This window comes from Pristis pectinata, chromosome 32 (genome assembly GCF_009764475.1).
Source record: "Pristis pectinata isolate sPriPec2 chromosome 32, sPriPec2.1.pri, whole genome shotgun sequence".
NCBI classification, from domain to species: domain Eukaryota; kingdom Metazoa; phylum Chordata; class Chondrichthyes; order Rhinopristiformes; family Pristidae; genus Pristis; species Pristis pectinata.
The window spans coordinates 5,071,436-5,088,437 of NC_067436.1; the positions used below are offsets into that span (position 1 = coordinate 5,071,436).

A 17,002-nucleotide genomic window follows, 5' to 3' on the forward strand; every position below is an offset into this window, starting at 1 on the left:
CACAGAGATTGTATTGTATTGTATTGGTTTATTATTGTCACTTGTACCGAGGTACAGTGAAAAGCTTGTCTTACAGACCCATCGTACAGGTCAATTAATTACACAGTGCAGTTACATTGAGTTAGTACAGAGTGCATTGAGGTTGTACAGGTAAAAACAATAACAGTACAGAGTAAAGTGTCACAGCTACAGAGAAAGTGCAGTGCAATAAGGTGCAAGGTCACAGCAAGGTAGATCGTGAGGTCATAGTCCATCTCATTGTATAAGGGAACTGTTCAATAGTCTTATCACAGTGGAGTAGAAGCTGTCCTTGAGCCTGGTGGTATGTGCTTTCAGGCTTTTGTATCTTCTGTCCGATGGGAGGGGGGAGAAGAGAGAATATCCCAGGTGGGTGGGGTCTTTGATTATGCTGGCTGCTTCACCAAGACAATGAGAGGTAAAGACAGAAATGAACCTGTTGAGTTCTCTATTACAGAAAGCAATTGAAGCCAAATCATTAAATATGTTCAAGAAGGAGTTTCTATTTTCTATATTTCTATAACTGAAATTCTGCTGTATTTAAGTGTCCAACAGAACAAATATGGGGTTGAAAATAGTGCAAAATATTTATTTATATTTCACTTTAATTACAATTAGTGCATTTCCAAAAGGTTTCTCATAATGTTGGTGATTGGATGCAGAGCTTTAAGCTGTATATGAAGAACCACTTCATTTTTAGCTCCCCTTAATAGAAATTGCTGTATGGAAATATGTTCCAAACTGCTTCCAGGAAATTATGAAATGTGTCATAGAACTTAGCAAAAAAGCAGAGATATTTGTCATTGTGTTATATAAGAGGATTTGAATAATTTACATTTACATCTGTGATTTACTGTTTTATTCTTGTCTCAACAGATGTCAATGAATGCTTGACTGTACCTCGTCCCTGTGCACCAGGCACCTGTCAAAACTTGGATGGCTCCTACAGATGTATCTGCCCTCCTGGATACTCACTGATAGATGATAAGTGTATTGGTAAGGAGTTTTGTTTGTTTTGAAGGAGGTAAGGGTAGAGAACTGGAATTACTGTGACACTGCCCTCAGTTGTCAAGGGAAGAATAGTTAATAAAGAAGCTGAAAGAAGCAAACACAGTCATCTCCAGAAGTGCCCTGCCTGCCATTTTGGTATTAGCAAATAGGAGGCAATGGGTTCACATGGAAGCTAAAGTCAAAAATGTACAATGTATTATTTAAACCTAATTATTGAACTAGGAGTGCCCCTCAGATCTTCACAATCTAAGCTAAACACTTGCCCCACCAGCCCACCCTGTCTTCTAATTGCTTTTCCCCTCCAACTTAGCTAATTTCTCCTTTATGACCCTTCCTTTCCAATCGCTTCACATTCTTCTTGATTTCTCCCCCTTTCCCAGGACCAACTGAGAAATGTTGCTGGTCACATAATAGCCAAAGCTGAAATCCACTGCCAGCAGGCTACCTTAAGACATTTAATCGGCACTCAGTGCTTGCATTCTTGTGTAAATAAGGCTGAGAGTTTAATATTGGTTGTACTGGATCACAGTTCCCTGTGGCCTACTTCCAGGTCGTGCTTCTTTCTATTTCAGACAGCTTTGTACAACATAATTTGATGTAAATAAAATACTTACACTATACGCAAACAAATGTGCCACTCAATAATGTATCATCTCTCCAACTGGTTTCCCCTTGCCATGTCTCTAGATTGTTAGTGTATCCCAAAGAAGTGTTTTATATTATAGGATACGTCCCATTTAGTACCTAGACGGAGATTCCCCAAATATTTGAAGATATGTTCCTTACAGTGGAGATTTTAAAACAGTCGGCACTTAAATGCACCTTCAAAAGCAAAATAAAAAATCCTGTGGCCCACCTATCTGTAATGGGAGCTCTAAGCTTATACTCAAAAGATTATTCATCTTATAGCTGTTAAGGTATTAGCATTCAAAAGTCAAGTTTAGGATGGTAGATAAAGAATAAAGTTTCCTGCACTCAAGTCCAATCACAAACATTGTAGTAGTGTGAATCATAGTTTTATATTAGTGTTTACATAACCTTAAGTTCATTTTCCAGAAAGAAAGGTTTGAATGATTAAAGACCCTTGAGTGTAGAAAAGGTTGTCAGTTGGTGTGCATTTTTCAATGTAAACAGTCTTTTTAAGAAAGTGACAAACAAAATTAGTGGACTTCTAAAATTGCACAACGTCACAACATTGAAACTCAACTAAAACAGAAAATTTCAGCTTGTCATCTAATTTGTTTATAAGCATTCCCCCACGACTGACATTTCACGTGAACAATTCTGATGAAAATTCACTGACCTGAAACATTAACTCTGTTTCTCTCTTCACGGATGCTGCCTGAGCTGCTGAGTATTGCTAGTATTTTCTACTTTTATTTCTGCAGTTTTTTTTTGCGTTTTTAAAGCCAGTTAGATTGCATAGAATCTGCTTATTAGGACTGGACTTTGGACAAGTTGTATCTGTTAACTCTCAATTACTGGATGCACAGCATCACAAAAAGAGTTCATCACTGACCATCACCACCAAGCAAAAATTAAAATTTCCAAACTGTCATTCTGGACTCCATTTGAACCTATTCTTCCACAGATAAATACAGTTATACTAAATTTCCAGAGACTCACACACAGTAATGAATCATAGAATTGTACTGTACAGAAACAGGTCCATCAGCTCACTTTGTCCACACCAACCACGATGCCTATCCATGCTAAACCCACTTACCTACATTAGATCCATATACCTCTACACCTTTCCTTCCTAAGTACCTGTCCAAATGCTTTTTAAACATTGTTATTGTATCTGCCTCCACCACCTCCTCTGGCAGCTCATTCCAGATAACCACCATCCTCTGTATAAAAAACTTACCCTTCAGTTCTCCTTTGAATTTCTTCCCTCTCACCTTAAACCTGTGCTTTCTAGTTCTAAACTCCCCTGCCCTAGGAAAAAGACTCTGGCTATCTATCCTATCTATGCCCCTCATGATTTTATAAACCTCTACAGCCTCCTGCATTCTAGTGAGAATAAACCCAGTCTATCCAATCTCTCTTTATAATTGCAGCCCTGCATTCCAGGCAACATTCTGCTGGATCTCTTCCTGTAGTGTGGCAAACAGAACTGTATACAATGCTTCAAATGCAGTCTAACCAATGTTTTGTACCTCTGCAACACAACGTCCCAACTCTTATATTCAATGCTTCAGCCTGTGAAGGCAAGCACTGCCCTATGTCACCACTTTCAGTGAGCTAAGGACTTGCCCCCATTGTCCTTCTATACATCAACATTCCTAGGTCCCTGCCATTTATGCTATATGTCCTACCAGAAAAAACAGGCAGTGTGATCTGAACTTGTTATGTACATAACCCATTCTCATTTTTGTAGCAGTAAATATATTATTTGAATGTGTGAAGGCACACTACAAACCTATTCAGATCTGGTTCCCACCCTCTAATTCAGAGCCTGATTTAAGGCACTAAAGGAAAGTGAGACCTGCCAGCTTCATGTTAAGTTCCTACTTCAGCATTCCCACTGCCCTACTGATGACCTCTTTCCCTCATCCACTTACTTCCTGTGGCACTCATGTTGTTGCCTCCCTATGTAGCTGCAGTTAACAATTCCTTAATGCCATGATGGCCTCCTGATTGTTTTTGTAATCAGTAGCTGGTGAGGATGTCAACTTGGATGGCCTCAGTGAGGAAAACAGAAGATAGAGAATAACAAGGTTATGTCATTGAGGTAGACGGAATTTCCAGATTCCTGGAATTCTGGTGTTTTAGTCCTCCATCTACCTCTTTGTAAATATTGGAGCTTTAGAGTTCAGAACAGGTATTTCAAATCATCATACTACAAAATTCTTCCATAACAGAAAAAATGTTGCCATACTCTGTGAGATCTTATGTCATTTTATTTTTAAGATATCGATGAATGTGCAACAGACCCCGGATTATGTGAATCTGGCACATGTAGTAACACTGAAGGAAGCTACATATGCCTCTGTGCACCAGGATCTATCCTCTCGCAAAATGGAAGAAAGTGCATCGGTGAGTTTATAATGATAATCAGCCATAATTAATAAAACCAGGATTAAAATGTTAACATTTTTGTGCATCATAGCAGAGCACTGCCACAGAATAATAAAAACAGGTTTGATTCCTCTCACATCCCTGGAAATACTTTCTGTTGGTAAAGAGATTATGGAATATCCTGTATCTCTCAAGGAGGTTGCTAAAGTAGGTGGTTAAGTGTCAGATGAAATTTAATGCTGACACATGCAGAGTTACATTTTGGTAGGAAGAATGAGAAGAGGCAATATAAACTCTAGAACATAATTCTAAAAATGACACAAAATCAGAGAGATCTGGGAGTGTATATACGTAGACCATTGAAAGTGGTAGGGCAAGAGGAGAAAGTGGCTAAAAATGCATCCAGCATCCGGGGCTTTATAAAGAAAGGAAGGACAAAGAAATCATGATGAACTTTTATAATATATGGGTTTGATCATAACTGAAGTATTGTGTCCAGTTCTTGACACCATACTTTAGCAAAGATATAAAGGCTTTAGAGATAACAGATCTACAAAAATGATTCCAGGATTGACTGGAGAAGCTGGGGTTGTTCTTCTCGGAGCAGAGGAAGTTGTCATAAGATCAGATGGAGGTGTTTAAAACGGTGGAAGGTATAGACAAAGGAGATCAAGAGAAATTGTTCCCATTGGCAAAAGGGTCCAGAACTAGGGAACACAGAATGAAGGTGATTGGCAGAAGATCCAAAAGTGACACGAGTAAAAACTTCCTTATGCAGTGAGTAGTTAGGGTCTGGAATGCACTGCCAGAAGTAGTAATGAAAACAAATGTAACTGTTGTGTTCAAAAGAGAACTGGATAAGTATCTAAAGGAAAAAAATTTACAGAGCTCTGGGGTGTGGGATTGCTCTTAAGTAGAGCTAGTACAGACTCAATGGGTCTGAGTGGCCTCCTGCCATGCTGTAAGCATTCTTTGATTTTTTTGGAATTACTTATTGTATTCCTGTGGGCTGTTACAATATATTAAAATACTGATTTTTGTTTTAAGGACTGACAGGATTTGCATTGTACCAGTACAGCTATAATGCAAGAGTTGCATTCCTAAGGAACCTTGCATTGTAGAAAATTGCATTACAAAAACAATTGTGTCATTGGGAAAAAGGGCGTTAGGGGCTAGAGAGTTTCAGACTCACAATAACAAACTTATTTTTCCCTCAGGATTTTCAAAAATAAAGGTGTTTTTAATAGCTATGTGTGGCGACTCACCGTCTAGTCGGGCGAACCGGCTCGGCAGTCGGGTCGCGCGGCGTCGGAGCGACGAGGCCCAAGATGGCGGCGGGCCTCGTCTTTCCGAGCGACGGGGAGAACCCGCGCGCGGGAAAGTCCTGATGACGTAGGACTTACGTCATTGCCGGTTTTTTTGGGCGGGAGTTTTTCTCCCTTAAAGGGCCCGCACAAGGCGGGAAAATAAACCAGTTCTGTTTGGCAATCCTCCGAGTAGAGTCTTGTTTTATTCCGCGGTAGCAACCGCTACATTGGTGACCCCGACGGTCCAAACAGCTTTTGGACCCGCGAAATGGACGACAGCGCAGCAGCCAACGCAGTGGCCCTCAAGCTGCCCACCTTTTGGACACTTCGGCCCAGCGTCTGGTTTGACCAGGCCGAAGCGCAATTCCACCTTCGGCAGATCACCTCCGACTCCACGAAGTACTACCATGTGGTTAGCTCTCTGGACCAGGAGACAGCCGCCCAGGTTGGAGACTTCATCCAGTCGCCTCCGGAGGAAGATAAGTACCCGGCTTTCAAAGATCTTTTGATCCGGACCTTCGGCCTCTCCCGTTGTGAGCGCGCCGCCCGCCTGCTTCATCTGGACGGCATTTCCTCGTTGATACTGGAGCGGAGGTCAGTATTTTGCCCCCGACAGGCCGCGACACTCGTGACAGGCCACCAGGTCCTCTACTCAATGCCGCCAACGGTACAACGATACGGTCTTTCGGCACCCGTACGCTTCAATTACACTTTGGCGGCAGCCGTTTTACCTGGACCTTTACCCTTGCCACCGTCGCCCGACCACTCCTAGGCGCCGATTTCCTTCGGGCCCACAACCTGTTAGTCGACCTGCGAAGGAAGCGGTTAGTCCACTCTAGCACTCTCCGGACCTATCCCCTGGGAGAAATCAGCCCACCAGCCCCGCGCCTGGACTCCATTACCCTTTCTGGCGACGATTTCGCCAAGCTCCTAGCCGAATTCCCATCGATTTCGGCACCTTCGTTTACAAATTCTCGGCCCACACATGGGGTACGACACCACATCATTACCACAGGGCCACCCCTTCATGCCCGAGCACGACGATTACCTCCAGACAAGCTCCGCCTGGCAAAGGAAGAGTTCCATCACATGGAGGAGCTGGGGATTGTTCGCAGGTCAGACAGCCCCTGGGCCTCCCCCCTGCACATGGTCCCCAAAGCCACCGGAGGGTGGAGGCCCTGCGGCGACTACCGCAGGCTGAATGACGCCACCACCCCGGACCGCTATCCCATCCCTCACATCCAGGACTTCGCAGCGAACTTACACGGGGCCCGCATCTTTTCCAAAGTGGACCTCGTTAGGGGATACCACCAAATCCCGGTCCATCCGGATGACGTCCCCAAAACTGCGATTATCACCCCATTCGGCCTGTTCGAATTCCTTCGGATGCCGTTCGGCCTTAAGAACGCCGCGCAGACCTTCCAGCGGCTGATGGACGCGGTAGGCCGAGACCTGGACTTCGTGTTCATTTACTTGGACGACATACTGATCGCCAGCCGTAACCGCCAGGAACACCTTTCCCACCTCCGCCAGCTGTATTCCCGCCTCCGCGATTTCGGCCTCACGATTAACCCGTCCAAGTGCCAATTCGGACTTGACTCTATCGATTTCCTCGGCCACAAAATCACCAGCGACAGGGCAACACCCCTACCCGCCAAGGTGGATGCTATCCACCGTTTTGCCCGCCCCGACACAGTCAAAGGCCTACAGGAATTCCTTGGGATGGTCAACTTTTACCATCGTTTCATCCCTGCAGCAGCCCGTATCATGCGCCCTCTGTTCTCGCTGCTGGCTGGTAAGGGCAAGGACATCACCTGGACTGACGAGGCTGCGGCTGCTTTCGTTAAGGCCAAAGACGCCCTGGCAGACGCCACGATGCTGGTACACCCTAGGACTGACGTCCCGACTGCCCTCACGGTAGACGCGTCCAACACCGCGGTGGGTGGGGTACTGGAACAGCTACTCGAAGGCCACTGGCAACCCTTGGCATTTTTCAGCAAACACCTTAGACCGCCCGAACTGAAGTACAGCGCTTTTGATCGGGAACTTCTAGCGCTGTATCTGGCGGTCCGGCATTTCCGATACTTTCTAGAAGGCAGGCCTTTCACCGCTTTCACCGATCATAAGCCTCTGTCCTTTGCCTTCTCCAAAGTCTCCGATCCCTGGTCAGCTCGTCAGCAGAGACATTTATCCTACATTTCCGAGTTCACAACTGACATCCAACATGTCTCCGGAAAGGATAATGTCGTTGCTGATGCACTTTCCAGACCAACCATCCACAACCTATCCTTGGGTGTCGACTACACGGCCCTGGCTGACGCACAGCAAGCCGACGACGAACTGCCCAGCTACAGAACCGCAGTCTCGGGTCTGCAGCTCTGAGATTTCTTGGTTGGTCCAGGTCAGCGGACCCTACTTTGCGACGTTGCAACTGGTCAGCCCCGCCCTATTGTCCCTGCAGCCTGGCGGAGACGCGTTTTTGACTCGGTACATGGGTTGGCGCACCCATCCATCAGATCTACTGTCCGACTGGTCGCCAGCAAGTTTGTCTGGCATGGCCTGCGCAAACAGGTCAGTGAGTGGGCCAGGACTTGTCTGCACTGCCAGACGTCAAAAATCCAGCGACACACCAAGGTCCCACCACAGCAGTTCGAGCCTACCCGTAGGAGGTTCGACCACATACACGTCGACCTCGTGGGCCCTCTGCCGGTTTCAAGAGGAGCCCGGTACCTCCTTACCATCGTGGACCGGTTCACGAGGTGGCCTGAGGCAACCCCCCTGACTGACATCACAACTGATTCCTGCGCCCGAGCGCTGCTCACAACTTGGGTCTCACGTTTTGGCGTTCCGGCCCACATCACTTCAGACAGAGGCACCCAATTCACTTCCAGTCTCTGGGCTGCATTAGCGAACCTGCTAGGGACGCAGCTGCACACCACCACGGCCTACCATCCTCAATCAAACGGGTTGGTGGAACGTTTTCACCGCCATCTAAAATCGGCCTTGATGGCCCGCCTGAAGGGTCCTAACTGGGTTGACGAGCTGCCTTGGGTCCTGCTCGGCATACGCACTGCCCCCAAAGAAGACCTCCGCACTTCGTCAGCTGAGCTTGTATACGGGGCGCCACTAGTTGTCCCCGGGGATTTCATACCTGCCCTTCAGGACCAAGGGGAACAACCCCCAGCAGTTCTACAAAGACTGCGCGAGAAGCTCGGCGCCTTGGCCCCGATTCCCGCCTCATGGCACGGTCAAGCCCCATCCTGCCAGCCCAAGGAACTACGGGACTGTAAGTTTGTTTTCGTTCGCAGGGGCACACCTCGGGCGCCATTGCAACGACCATATGAGGGACCGTTCCGAGTCATACGGAATAACGGATCCACTTTTATTTTGGACATTGGAGGCAGGGAACAGGTTTTCACGGCGGACCGCCTCAAACCGGCCCATTTGGATCTGCAACAGCCTGTCGAGGTTGCCACGCCACGACGCAGAGGCCGCCCCCCTAAGCGACAGCTGGCACAGCCCACGGACCTTGGGGACTGTCTCGCCGGTTCTGGGGGGGGTTGTGTGGCGACTCACCGTCTAGTCGGGCGAACTGGCTCGGCAGTCGGGTCGCGCGGCGTTGGAGCGACGAGGCCCAAGATGGCGGCGGGCCTCGTCTTTCCGAGCGACGGGGAGAACCCGCGCGCGGGAAAGTCCTGATGACGTAGGACTTACGTCATTGCCGGTTTTTTTGGGCGGGAGTTTTTCTCCCTTAAAGGGCCCGCACAAGGCGGGAAAATAAACCAGTTCTGTTTGGCAATCCTCCGAGTAGAGTCTTGTTTTATTCCGCGGTAGCAACCGCTACATATGTTTATTTTGTTACTGCAAGCTAAAATACTAAAGGCTATATGTTACATTGTTCAATAGAGTATCGTTGCACAAGTATCAATAGAAGTCATTGCTTATCGATTTCCAAAGCAACTCTTCAACTCTCTTAAATGGCTTCCCACAGTAAACTGGCAGCTTGTGTTCTTAGAGACAGTGGTGTCTGATTATGTCAGGGTTAGTTCCCAATGGAAATCGTGCTGTAACCAATTCTGCCCATGTAATACAAATAGTGTTCCCTAGTTCATCAATCACATTCTATCCAGTTCACATTATGGAAACATGTGATATTAGCAGAACTACCTGTATTTTAGTTAAGAATCTGGATTAAGCCTATTCTAAAACTTGCATCAGATTAAAATTTATGAACTAGCCATGTTCAGCCTTTGAACAATAATTTACTGTGGTCCCAACAACAGTGGCAATTCTTTGAAAACCAAGATTCACACATGTCAAAGTGAAATTGTCTTCATAGTCTCAAAGTAGAGACATTTGTTTCAAGACATGAACTAGTGATTTTGTTTCTATTAATTATGAAATGTCTACTTTTGAACTTAGTTACCTTTCTTCACATTTCTCTGTGTTAAAATCAGTAAATTTTAAGTCTGATTTTTGGATACCTGACGATAGTAATAAGCCTTGCCTGTTAGAAGTGTTTTTTGGGGAATTTAACCTTTTATACCTACCAGTTAATTACATTACCTCCAAACTCAGCCAAGGAACAGCTGCATACTATTAAGAACATACCTGGCCAAACCCATACTGGAGTTTTCAGGTTCTGTTTAATAAGACAGATCATTAGATTGTAAAAGGACTTGTCATATTCTTTCAATCCTTTCTAGATGCAGGGACAATGCCAAAAGATTGGAACTGGTAGATGTGATATGTTCAAAAAGAGACATAAAAACATGGCTGACCATTACAAGCTTACCTGTTTAGGTGGTGGGGAGGCATTCAGAAACAATAACCAGGGAATAATTTTCAGGCACTTGGAAAATTCTGAATTAATAAAGAAGAGCCAGCAGAGATTTGTTTGCCTAATCTGATTGAACATTTTAATGAGATAATAGAGAAGGTTGAAGAATGGAATAAATAGAGTGGAATTCATCTGCACAGGTATTTGGAAGGTGTTTGACAAATTCACACATAAAATGTGGGTCTGTAAGATTGAGGCCCCAGAATAAAAGAATGAGTGGCAGCATAAATAATAAACTTTGCCAAGAGTAAAAAGCAAAGAATTGTAGTAAACTGTTTGTTGATAGAGATTGGTGTTCCTGAGGGGTCTCTGCTAGGACCACTGTGTTTTTGGTATTTGTTAATAACTTGGACATATGTGTACAGGGTGAAGTCTCAAAATTTGCCAACCACCAACTTGGAGGTATGGTAAACTTCAAGGAAGGTAGTAATAGAGTTAAAGAGGACATAGATAGGCAGACCATGACAGTTGAAATTTAACGGAAGTGTGAAATGTTACATTTTGGCAGAAAGAAAAGAGGAGGAAATATAGACTGACACGGTTCTTTAGGAACAGAGAAACTTGAGTGTATATCAGTATGAACCTTTGAGCTAGTATGACATGTTGAGCACAGTTAGTAAAGCATGTTGGGTCCTAGGCTTCATAAAAAAAAGTGTGGAATATAAAAGCAGTGAGCTTATGTTGAATCTTTATTGATTACTGGTTAAACCACAACTATAATTTGTATATTGCATACAGTTCTAGTGCATTTTGGAAGGATGTGAACATCCTAGAGAGGGTAAGAAAATGTATACAAGAATGTTTCCAGGGAAAGGAGAGTTGAATTACAAGATTAAACTGGAGAAAATGCATTGATTTTTCTTAGAGAAAATAAGGTTGAGTGGAGACTTGAGGGAGCTGTATATGATGAAGTGCTGTTCCTGGAAGTTAGATTGGGCTAAGTGGCCAACAACAGAGGTCAGAATGGGAGTGGGATGGAGAACTAAAGTGATGGGCAATGGCAAAATTCAGAGTCACCCTTGGAAACTGAACAAAGATGTTTTGCAAAATGCTCACCCAATCTGCATCTGGTTCCTGTGATATGTAGGAGACCACATAGACTTAGATACAGTGAACAGAATGACAACAGAGATAAACGGTTCCCATTAGCAGATGGTTCAAGGATCCAAAGATGTTGATTTAAAGTAGTGGGCCAAAAATACAGAGGGGAGGTGAGGAAGAATTGCTTTTCACCTAGAGCAGTATTAATCTGGTACTCGCAGTCTGTACAGATATTGGAATCAGTAAAGATTTTAGAAAGGGAATGGGACAGGCATTTGAGTGGAAATTAATTGCAGGGAAATGAGAAAAGTGTGAGAAAATGAAACTGATTGGTTTACTTAAAAGGAACTAGTGTGGACTCAGTGGGCTGAGTGGCCTTCTACGTTGAAACGACTCTGATTCCGTCTACGTTTTAGTTACCTTTTGTTAGAGCAGCAGTTTTATTCAAAAATATAATTTAAATGAATCCTTATTGTACTTGATTGCTTAATGAAATCACTGTTGCTGGTGTTAAAAGAATTTGGATTATCTATTTTTGTAACCTGTGAAAGCTGCATGTGGATCAGAAAGTTCCTAAAACAAAATCTAATGAAGAGATGTCTTTTAAAACCAGAAGAATTCTATCAACGAAATTTATCATCAAGAAAAGAAAGACTGAAAGGAACACAGCTTGGGCCAGTTCGCACTTGACCTAATGCAGGAATCATGGCCACCCCCTTGCGCAAGCCCTTAGGCCAAACTAACCTTTCTCAGGCTGTGCATTTGCTGAGGTTCTGTCTGCGTCACTGCCTGGGTTGTTCTGCAAGACAGTGAGTGGCAACTAAACCACTGGTGCCCTTGGAGCAGCCACATGGCCTTCTGACAGCCCTTTTCATTGTTTCCAAGTGTCTTTGCTGATCAGATGTTAGAAAATAGTTTAAAAAAAGTTTTAAATTAATCAAAAAATTGAAAATAGTGTATTTGTAAAGAAAATTACATTGCTGTTAATTAATTGAAAACAAATGTTCAAAGAAAACATAGAGAAAAAAAGAAAAATTATGTAAACGTATCTTATGGGGTCGTAGCGCCTTTCAAATAAATGGGGCTATGCTAGATACACCAGCTGTGGCTGGTGTGAAATTAAGAAGAGAGACTGTCTATCAAGCTCTTCAGTTCAATACTGAGTCCAGTGGTAGATGTATACACATCTAATCTCCAGCTCGTGTTTGATTTCCACACTGCACTACACAGGCATCGAATTATGGAACGTGATGTCAAGACAATGTAGCTGGCTCAGAAAAAGTACCATTCACATCCCAGCCCTTTAGCTGGAGTATTGTGTAAAGCTGTGGTCTATTTACCTTACAAATGCCACCAAGAGAGCACAGTGAAGATTTGCCAGACTGGTTCCTGAGATATCATGTTTGCAGCAGGAGGAGTAATTGAGTAGACCAGGCCTATGTTCTTTAGCGTTTAGAAGAATGTGAGGTAGTTTGATCAAAGCTTACAAAATACTTGCAAGACTTGACAGGAGGATACAGGGAGGATATTTCCCCTGCCTTTGGAATCGAGAACTAAAAGTCACATATTCAAACTAAGGGATAGGCCGTTAAGAATGAGGTTAAGAGAAATGTTGTCTTTCAGAAGGTGGTGAATATTTAGAATTCTCTACCCTGCAGGGCTGTGGAGGATTAGTCATTGAGTTCATTTGAGACAGACTGATAGACTGCAGGATACTAAAGGTATCAAGGGATATTAGGTTAGTGTAGGAAAATAGCACTGAGATAGAAGATCAGCCAATGACCTTGATGAATGGTGGAGTGGGCTCAAAGAGTCAGAGGGTCTACTTCTATTTTTTATGGAAGTCATGATGGTCATACTCATCAGAAATAAATTCATTGTTGAATCCCTGAGGACAAGGAATGTGCATTTTGCAATGGAATTTCAGTATTAAAATGTTAATGTTTGAAGTCATGTATTTAAACAGTTCTTCACCTGCCAAGACATTTTAAAGATTGTTAAGCACTTCATTAAATGTAAATTAAACTATTTTGTCCAAGTATTTATGTCCACAGCGAGTTTAAAATGATGCTTACTATGAAACGATAATGAGTTACATAATTTTGAAATTGTTGCAGAAATAACATTCTGTACTGATACTTCCATTTTTTAAATTTTTTATAGATGTGAGAGAGAGCTTTTGCTTCTCTAAGTTCGAGAACGGCGTTTGCACTGCGCCCAAATTAAAAAACATCACCAAATACACGTGTTGTTGCAGTTTCATGCCAGGTGAAGGATGGGGTATCCCATGTGAGATCTGTCCCAAAGAACCAGAAGGTAGGCAAATGATGATGCCCTAATGGCATATCCACAAATGAACTAATTCAGGGTACCAAAGGTACACATTAGGATGAAGTTTTGAATACCCTTACTATAGTTTTCAACAATGTACTGTATTTTATGAACAGGCATACCAATTTTAAGCCCATTAGGCTGCATTATGCTGGCTGTGGCTGGTGATTTCAGAGGGAACTGCTGGTGTTCAGCTGCTCCCAGATAAAAAAAAGTCTGTCACACAAGAGATTCTGTAGATGCTGGAATCTGGAGCAACACACACAAAGTGCTGGAGGAACTCAACAGGTCAGGCAGCATCTATGGAGAAAAATAAACAGTCGACGTTTTGGGACGAGACCCTTCATCAGGACTGGAAAGGAAGGGGGCAGAAGCTCGAATAAGAAGGTCAGGGGAGAGGGAGATCTCCCGTGAAGGGAGATAAAGGAGGGAATTAATGCTTGGAGTCAGAGGATGTGGATGAGGTATTAAACCAGTACTTTGGTATTCACCAAGGAGAAGGACATGGAGAATAGTGAGAGCAACGTGGAGCATGCTAATGAGCTGGGGCATTTTGAGATGAAGAAGGGCATCAAGGAATTTGGGCAGAGAGTGGGAATATAGTAAAGTAAAACTCTGATAATCTGGCACACACAGGACTTAAGTGGTGCCAGACTGTTGGATGTTATTCTCTGTTAATACCCAACACGTTTTTTTTTAGATGTGACACAATAATAAATAAACTGGGAATAAATTTCCCAGTGAACCTGGTAAGTTTAAAGAGAGCACAGGAAATGGAACCATGATGAGCTTAAGGAAACCGGAGCCCTCAGAAGAGCACATGGGATCCAGGGCCATGGCAAGTAGCAGAGAACACAGGAATGGGACCCCAGTATCGGACAGTAGCAAGGGATCTGAGGCCCTGGTGAATGGAATGGAGTGCAGGAACCAGGACACTAGTGAGTGAAAGGGAGCCCTGGTGAGTCAGAGGGGTGTGTGGGAACCAAGGCCATGGTGAGTTGGAAGGGTGTGTAGCAAGCATTACCAGGTAAATCCAAATGCCAAACCATTAGGATCTCCAAATGGCTGAGAGCAGATTATCTGAGTTTTACTGGTATTGAGATAGGGGATGAGCAATGATCATTTTGAATATTGGAACAGGCTCAAAGGGCTCTGTTACCTACTTCAGCTCCTATTTTTCTATGTCTAAAGTTCAAATACACCACATTAACTAGTTCACCATTATCTATCCTGCTGGTTACAACCTCAAAAAACTCTGACAGATTTGCCACACCTGATTTCCCCAACATAAATCCATGTTGACTGGCCAACTAACTACTATTTTCAATATTTCCATCCAGTATTACAAAAGCAGTAAATATCATTTGGAATGCATTTAGTTTTGGATTTCCATTTCTGTTCTTTTTACATTAGCATGGATAGGTAAAGTGGCAAGTACCAAGGAATTTTTCATCAATATATTTATCCAAATAGTTTGATACAATAAAATTTGCATTTCCAATTTCTTTTCAATCATTGTAAAATCTATTGTATATCAATATTTTATGTTGGCCAAAAGGTGAATGGGAGAAGTGGAGGGGAGGGTGTCACATTTAAACACTGGTATGATTTATGCAGCATTACAACTTATAGAGTGTCTGCTTGTAAATTCTGTCAATACTATGGGTAACATCAGATGGGCCACATTCCATCCACCATATTGATCTTTGACCCCCAACTGCTCTTAGTCTGACCTCTCCACTTTCTCTATCAGCTTGCCCTCTTCACTCTGGCTGTCAGATATTCCTCTCCAATCCTGTTGTCAGAACTTATCTCCTATGCAACAGGATTGACCTGTCCACTCCCAATGGCACACTGTCCTCTCCACTCCTACAGCAGGGCCTCACCTCATATGTGCCAAAGTGCCCTCTCTACTCCCATTGCCAGACTGCGTGCTGACTGATCTCTCCAGTCTCATTGTCATACTGCCCTCTCCACTTCCACTCGCTGACACTCCCCAGGAGCGTCTGGCTTACACACAGACGTACGTATATCAGATTTTAGGGGTACATACATAGCATCTGCAAATTGATCTGGAATACTTAATTGATTTAGCCTTATTAATTTCATTGTAGAAGCATTTGGAAAACTGTGCCCCAGTGGTTTAGTGGGAATTACAATTAACAAGGAAGGTTCACAAGTAGGTAAGGTCTGATTTTTCTTTCATTTACTGTGGAATCAAAGTAAATGCCTGTTTGAGTGCCCAGAATTGGCAGCTTATTAAAATGGAGGCCTGTAATGTGTCCATTTAAAGCAGTCCATTTAAAATGAAATGGATTCATTTTGATGTTTAAAAGTTGCATCTTTTCATTCTTGTGGCTATAAAACTGACCTAAATCTGATTGGAAAAAATATGTGATATATGAGAGAAATTCCTTTCACAAGATTGAATAATGTATAAAACAAGCAGTTGAGAGCTTTGCTCAATATAGTGAGGAAACGACAAAGTACCTTGCTTGTAATATTAGGCTTTTGCTTATTGGATATATTTTATTGATTTTTATAAAGTAGATGCATTCATTTTAAATATGAATCAATTTCTTAAATGGCAAGATTATATTTCCAGTGACACTTGAAGCATAAACATTTTTCTGCATTTTTCTCTGGTGAAAGACACGGATGAATGTTCTATAGACCCAGGAATATGTAAAAATGGACAGTGCATCAACACTGATGGTTCCTTCCGCTGTGAATGCCCATTTGGTTTCAATATTGACTATAGTGGAATCAAGTGTGTAGGTGAGTTCTCTTTAAATGTCAAGAAAACAAATAACACAATATTCTTTGTTATCACATCACTTTCCATACAGGCATTTGCTGTATTTTGCTGATTTATAGTAACAATTACACCTCATTCCAGCATCATTTACATTATCAACTGTGGACCACAATCAAGTCCATTATCTTGGGAACAGCAGCATTTGTGATCTCACCGGAGGGAAAATACCAAAACATGAAAAAGCTTCATTATTTTTTAATGATTTAAATGGGATATGGCTCTGAATTCCTAGCCCCAAGAAAGTATTGTAATAAGTAAGCTAGGTTTTACTTGTTTCTTTTTAATAAAAGAGATAATTTCACCAGGAGAGTAAGCAGTTCCTTTAAAAAAATTCCACCTTCTATTCTGTTACAGATTTGACAGGATTGGTGGTATCTGACAGAAATTCTATCAATTTCACTTCCTTTGACCCCAATACCAAGTACTTCAGCATGAGGCAGGTGTCTTGATCACATGTTGACAGAGTTGGAGCCCTGTTTTGTCATGGCACTTGAAAGTCTACAGTTGCAATGGCTTACTCCTAGTCTACACAAAGAAGCAACACATAGCAGTTTAGAAGTATCAAACCCGCTGTTAGGCGGACAGATGGAAAGTTTTGTAAATGACATTGGT

The 17,002-nt window shown here is 43.1% G+C and overlaps 1 protein-coding gene across 1 annotated transcript in view; it reads left to right on the forward strand.

Moving 5' to 3' along the window:
* Positions 1-17,002, forward strand: part of LOC127585186 (fibrillin-1-like) — a 302,894-nt gene that overhangs the window by 241,497 nt on the left and 44,395 nt on the right. Inside the window, exons 48-52 of the mRNA XM_052042412.1 lie at positions 895-1,014; positions 3,946-4,071; positions 13,405-13,557; positions 15,687-15,755; positions 16,225-16,350. Coding sequence (XP_051898372.1) covers positions 895-1,014; positions 3,946-4,071; positions 13,405-13,557; positions 15,687-15,755; positions 16,225-16,350 — 594 coding nt within the window. The remainder of the gene's footprint in view (positions 1-894; positions 1,015-3,945; positions 4,072-13,404; positions 13,558-15,686; positions 15,756-16,224; positions 16,351-17,002) is intronic.